The following is a 5,827-nucleotide window of genomic DNA, read 5'->3' as shown; positions in this document are numbered from 1 at the left end:
TTGTCATCTGTGTTTGCCTTTAGTTTGTGTATGGTGTATATCTTCCAGTGTTTCTAACACTTTCAAATTTTGTAGCTGTTTCTTTGCTTGTTCACTGCGATGGCATACATCACCAGCCTTAATAAGTTTAAACTGTCACTTGTCACAACATATATGCTCTGACTTCATTTTTTTTTGGTGTCTAAAACTATATGATCTCTAATAAATTAATCAGCAAGTATGCTAAATTTGTATGATAGGGCTAACTGGTGGAGCCTGGCTGCATAACTGTGTGTCATTTTAGTTTCATTTTGAATCAGATGTATTGAAAACATACCTCATATATTACATTTATTTTATGAAGGGTTAATGTTTAGCTATTCCACCTGGAAGCAGGCGGGGCACACCCTGACTGTTTCGTAGAAGCAATGCACACATTGCTCTATCCAAGGACAAGGGCTAGATATGAACCATGAGAACTTGATTGTTTGGACAGCAACGGTGGGAGGCTTTCTTAGCCTGGGCTCAAGGCCTGAGAACCAGGATTGTAGTAGATAGGGGATGGTAACTAAGTATATGAATTAACGTCATACATTCCTTTGTGTAGCAGTGTGTAATGCTTAGGGGGAGAAATATAATAAAAGGAGAAGGTGGAAGGTGGGGGGGCAGAACGCCCATCTCAGCTGACCAGCCTGCTTGCTTGCATAAAGCTGTGTTCTGTCTCATCACTGAACCGCCACAACTGGCGCCCAAACGTGGGGCCCTCAGCACTCGCCTCGCCCGGCAAGGGTTTCAGACGCGTCACTCATCCGCTTCGCGGATCCCGGTGAGTATTTTTCATTGTGGTAAGTATGGGAAGCTCCCTCTCTGCTTTGCAAGTGCAACACCGCAATGAGCTGCAGTATTTGCTGCGTAAGGCTCAGCATGACTGCCCGGCTCGAGCACTTACTCTCCTGCTACAGGAGGTGTGTGCCAAGTGCCCGTGGTATCCTGAAGCCGGAAGCCTTAAGCTAGCAGACTGGGAGCGATTGGGCCAGACATTGCACAAAGAGCCTCGGGCGCCCGTGCAGGCTTTACATGCCTGGCACCTCTGCCGCGATGTGGTACAGCGTGTCGCCTCCGACAGGCCCTCCCTCGCGAGGCTGGTGATCTCACCACGCCCGTCTGCTCCTGCAGCCATCTCCCCTCCTGGCGATGCGACACAGCGTGTCGCCTCGGAAAGGCCCTCTCCAGCACCAACAGAGGGGCTGCCGATCCCGCCGCCCCCGTTCGCTCCTGCAGCCATCCCTCCCCCTGCTTCGCCCCCAGTGCCTCTATTACCACCGCCTCCCTGGCCTTCCCCACCGGAGCCAGTGTGTGATCACCCTCCCCCCGTGGGGCCCCCCGGAGGGTCATCTGCATCTGCTCAGAAGCTTTCGCTGGTGCAACAAATGGTTCACACAGCGAAAGCTCGATCAGATCTTACAGCGGAGGAGCTGGCTGATCTGGTCTCAGTTTGCCCGGTGACCTGGCAGAATGATGACCAGTGCAACCCCGTGGGCACCTGGACCACTTTGTCATACTCGGTGGTTAGAGAGGTGAGGAAAGCAATTCATGAGTTTGGCCTGACTAGCACCTTTGTGCGTGGTCTCGTTGAAGGGATAGGTACTGGGTACTCCCTAATCCCTGAGGATTGGAAAACGCTGCTGCGCATGATGTTATCACCTAGTCAGTATGTTATTTGGCTTAGTGAGTATCGGCAGATGGCAGAACGCCAAGCTCAGGTACATGCAGCGCACGGTATCATTTATGAGCATTTGGCAGGGGAGGGCCCGTTTGCTACTATTCAGATGCAGTCTCAACTCCCTCAGGCCGTCTTCCCCATTATTTCCACCTGTGCCCAGCATGCTTTCAAGAAGGTCCCGGATTCAGGCAAGCCTACCAAAAGCTTTGTCAGTATCCGTCAGGGTGCCTCAGAGTCCTTTTTGGATTTTACCAACAGATTGCATGAGGCTATCCTCCGGCAGGTGGATAACACTGAGGCAGCTCACGAGCTCCTGTTAAAACTGGCAGTTGAAAATGCAAACAAGGATTGCCGCCGTGCTCTCCAGGCAGCACAAGCCTCTGGTATTTTAGAGCTCTCAGACGTGCTGCGGGCATGCCAGAACATCGGCACACAAGCCCACAAGGCTGGAGTTCTGGCTGCCGCCCTCAGAAAAACTGGGAAGGAGGGGAAGCGTTGTTACCGCTGTGGTAAGGAGGGTCATTTTCAGCGGGAGTGCCGCTCATCTAAGGCACCAGCCCGACCCTCAAAGAAGTGCCCCAAGTGTGGGAAAGGTTATCACTGGGCTAATCAGTGTCGTAGCGGGTCGGAAAACCGCGCGACGGGTCCCCCCCGAACCCAGGGCCAAACGGGGGTGTTTCCTACTCAGGCAATCGCTCCTCTGCCTTGGAATCCGTAGACTCTATGAGGGCGGCGACTGCTGGAAGTGCAGGGCTTGATTTGATCATGCAGGAGGACACTGACTTTCGGCTGCCAGGGGAGGTCTGTGCCATACCTACACAGGTGACGGGACCTCTCCCTGCCGGCTTTGTAGGTCTTGTTCTCCCTCGCTCACATGCTGGGAAACAGGGCTTTTTTGTCATTCCAGGGGTCATTGATGCTGATTACACTGGCATTATTAAGGTTCAGGTGTGGACTCATCTTCCACAGTCGCTCCCGCGTGGACGGTCAATTGCACAATTGATTTTAGTCCCCTATCAGGTGCCAGCTGCCGAGGATCGAACTCGGGGCGGAGGCGGCTTTGGATCGACGTTGTCTCACTCGCCGTCTCACAGCGCGTCTTCTCCACTTGTTGCTCTGACAATGTCAGTCCGCCCCTCGAAGCCTCAGTTAACACTTCTCTTAGATGATGTTCCTTTTACAGGGCTGGTGGACACTGGAGCTGACGTTACGGTGATTCGTGATCTGGAGTGGCCAGTTAGTTGGCCTACGGTTCCTTCTAAAGAATTGTGGGGGATCGGGGGTAGTAAACCCGGGCGCCAAAGTTTGTCTTGGGTCACGGTCTCTAAACCGGGAGGCCATACCCTTGCTACTATCCGCCCTTTTGTGCTCCCTGTCCACCTCAATATTTGGGGCCGTGATTTACTTACAAAGTTAGACACCACCCTCGATATTAACATCTGATGGCCCAAAACCCTCCCTCACCCACCGTGCCCTCCGCCTTACCCTTGGTATGGCAATCCTTAGAGCCCGTATGGATTGATCAGTGGCCCCTCCCTCTAAAAAAGCTAAAAGCACTTCATTCGCTTGTGCAGCAGCATTTGCAAGCACAGCGACTGGAGAGCTCCACTAGTCCCTGGAACACCCCGGTGTTTGTTATTAAGAAAAAATCGGGTGCTTGGCAACTGTTACATGATTTAAGGGAAATAAATAAACGCATCCAACCTATGGGCCCCTTGCAATTTGGCTTGCCAAATCCAAATTTAATTCCTCAAACCGATCAACTTTGTGTGTTAGATTTAAAAGATTGGTTTTTTTACCATCCCCCTTTGCCCTCAGAATTAGCTGCTGTTATTTTGGCCTTTCAACCTTTTGCTGATTGTCCCTTTAATTTAATTGTGGATACCTATTATGTTTATTAGGTAATTGATCATTTACCTCTTGCCCTCATTACTCCTCAGGTTGATGCAGACCTCCTTCGCCTGTTTTTGTTTTTGCAGCACCTTTTTGCCACTTGTCATTTCCCTTATTTTGTTGCTCATATTTGCAGTCATACCCCTCTGCCTGGGCCACTCACTGAGGGCAATGCATGCGCCGGTCGCGCGTTGCGTGGTCAGGTAAATTCCCTTTTTTCTGACCCCATTGAAAGCCATGCCTTTTTTCATCAGTCTGCCTCTGTTTTGGCCCGGTAGTTTCACATTCCTGCTGATCATGCACGTTCCATTGTTCGTTCCTGCCCCCACTGTACTGCTGCTGCTCCTACTTTTTCTTATGCCGTTAACCCCCGAGGTACCGCAGCAAATCAGCTGTGGCAGATGGATGTTACTCATGTGCCACAATTCCGCCCCTATTTGTTTTTACATGTTTCCGTTGATATTTATTTAAGTTTTTTTTTGGGCTTCCCCACAACGTGGGGAAGCCACTAACAAAGTTATTCACCATTTGCTGGCCTGCCTTTTTGTTATGGGTCGCCCCTGCCAAATTAAAACAGATATGCCCCAGCCTACTGCTCTGCAGCCCTCTCCACCTTTTGTGCCCGCTGGGACGTCCATCTTACACACGGAATCCCTTATAATTTCACGGGCCACGCCATTGTTGAACGTGCCAATCGCACACTCAAAACCTTGCTAGATAAACAATTAAAACAAGGGGAGCTGCGTCTCCGAACCTTAGGAGACATTTAACAACAAATGCATATCCTCTTGTTTACTTTAAATAATTTAACACTGAATGCAGATCAGCAGACCCCTGCGGATCGGCATTTTCACAAATCTGAGGTACTGGAAAGACCACGTGTCTATTACTGTCAGCTGCCCGATCCACAGTGGCTGGGCCCAGTACCTCTAATCACTTGGGGTCGGGGATATGCTGCTGTGTCTCTCCCTGCAGGACCGTTGTGGGTTCCAGCTCGGTGTGTGCGACCGGCACTTAAACAACATGGCATGGCACCAGGGACTGTCGAATCCCATACCGGAGTTTCAGCTGACCTTGGAGGAGACCGCGTTGCCCCCCGAGTCGACAACGACGGGACGGAAACGGAGGAGGCGTAGCGTCCCAAGCCAGCCCGTGACATGGGGAGCAGTAAAAGCATTGGTCGCCGCGGCTCAACGAAGACTGGCAGCAGATCAACAGCCAGAGACTCCTGAGACTTTGTTTGTGGCGATTCTCGCCCAAATCACTGCTAATTCTGTGATGATTGTGTGCCTTTTGTGCCTGCTATTTCCTAAAAGAAGTGTACCCCTTTTAGATGATTATATTGCAGATGTTGAGCTTTTGGTTATTTTGTGTTTGTAATCATTGGGCTTATTTTTTGCTGCTGCTGTGTACAATGTATTCTTTCCTTGTTAAGATTTTGTAAAATTTTGCCCTGGAAAGCTCCCCAGGTTATGTCCTTGTCTGTCTGGGAGTTAAATAGCATGACAAAACAAATTGACGGCTACCATGAGATGGCCAAATATCAATAAATAAAAAACGGGGAGATGAAGGGTTAATGTTTAGCTATTCCACCTGGAAGCAGGCGGGGCACACCCTGACTGTTTCGTAGAAGCAATGCACACATTGCTCTATCCAAGGACAAGGGCTAGATATGAACCATGAGAACTTGATTGTTTGGACAGCAACGGTGGGAGGCTTTCTTAGCCTGGGCTCAAGGCCTGAGAACCAGGATTGTAGTAGATAGGGGATGGTAACTAAGTATATGAATTAACGTCATACATTCCTTTGTGTAGCAGTGTGTAATGCTTAGGGGGAGAAATATAATAAAAGGAGAAGGTGGAAGGTGGGGGGGCAGAACGCCCATCTCAGCTGACCAGCCTGCTTGCTTGCATAAAGCTGTGTTCTGTCTCATCACTGAACCGCCACAATTTTAGGTACAAAGTATTTTTCTAAATAATCTGTATTTGTGCATTTTCTCTCGATTTATTTGTTAGATACTGCCACAGGTTGGCTGGCTCTTAGACAGGAGGTGATCAGCTGTCCTTCCAGCTGCTCCTCATTGGCTAAAGATCAAATGGCCCTATTCAATTATTAGGCCCAGCTATGAAGGACTCATGGGATGCCAATAAAGGGCTGAGAGCTGGGGAGGGAAGCTGCAGAAAGGTGGCTGGCTCCTTCTGGTAGGCAGATAGCTGGGAGGAGGAATGATGT

At 50.0% G+C, this 5,827-nt stretch overlaps 1 protein-coding gene across 3 annotated transcripts; it reads left to right on the top strand.

Annotated features, from left to right (window-relative positions):
* Positions 1-645: 645 nt before the first annotated feature.
* Positions 646-5,511, top strand: LOC125644664 (uncharacterized). 3 transcript variants are annotated; one of them, XR_012664332.1, is made up of 3 exons: positions 646-805; positions 1,618-1,742; positions 4,571-5,511. XR_012664332.1 is itself a non-coding variant. In XM_075117754.1 (2 exons), exons 1-2 carry the CDS (start codon positions 831-833, stop codon positions 4,973-4,975), a joined length of 1,131 nt encoding a protein of 376 aa, XP_074973855.1. In that variant the 5' UTR covers positions 812-830; the 3' UTR covers positions 4,976-5,511. The 3 variants fall into 3 exon arrangements, 1 of the variants encoding a protein (XP_074973855.1); XR_012664333.1 differs by lacking the exon at positions 1,618-1,742; XM_075117754.1 differs by lacking the exons at positions 646-805; positions 1,618-1,742 and adding an exon at positions 812-1,556.
* Positions 5,512-5,827: the final 316 nt, after the last annotated feature.

This window comes from Caretta caretta, chromosome 1 (genome assembly GCF_965140235.1).
Source record: "Caretta caretta isolate rCarCar2 chromosome 1, rCarCar1.hap1, whole genome shotgun sequence".
NCBI lineage: Eukaryota > Metazoa > Chordata > Testudines > Cheloniidae > Caretta > Caretta caretta.
Note: the sequence above shows the minus strand (reverse complement) of the source record. Positions and strands in the feature narration are given on the sequence as shown.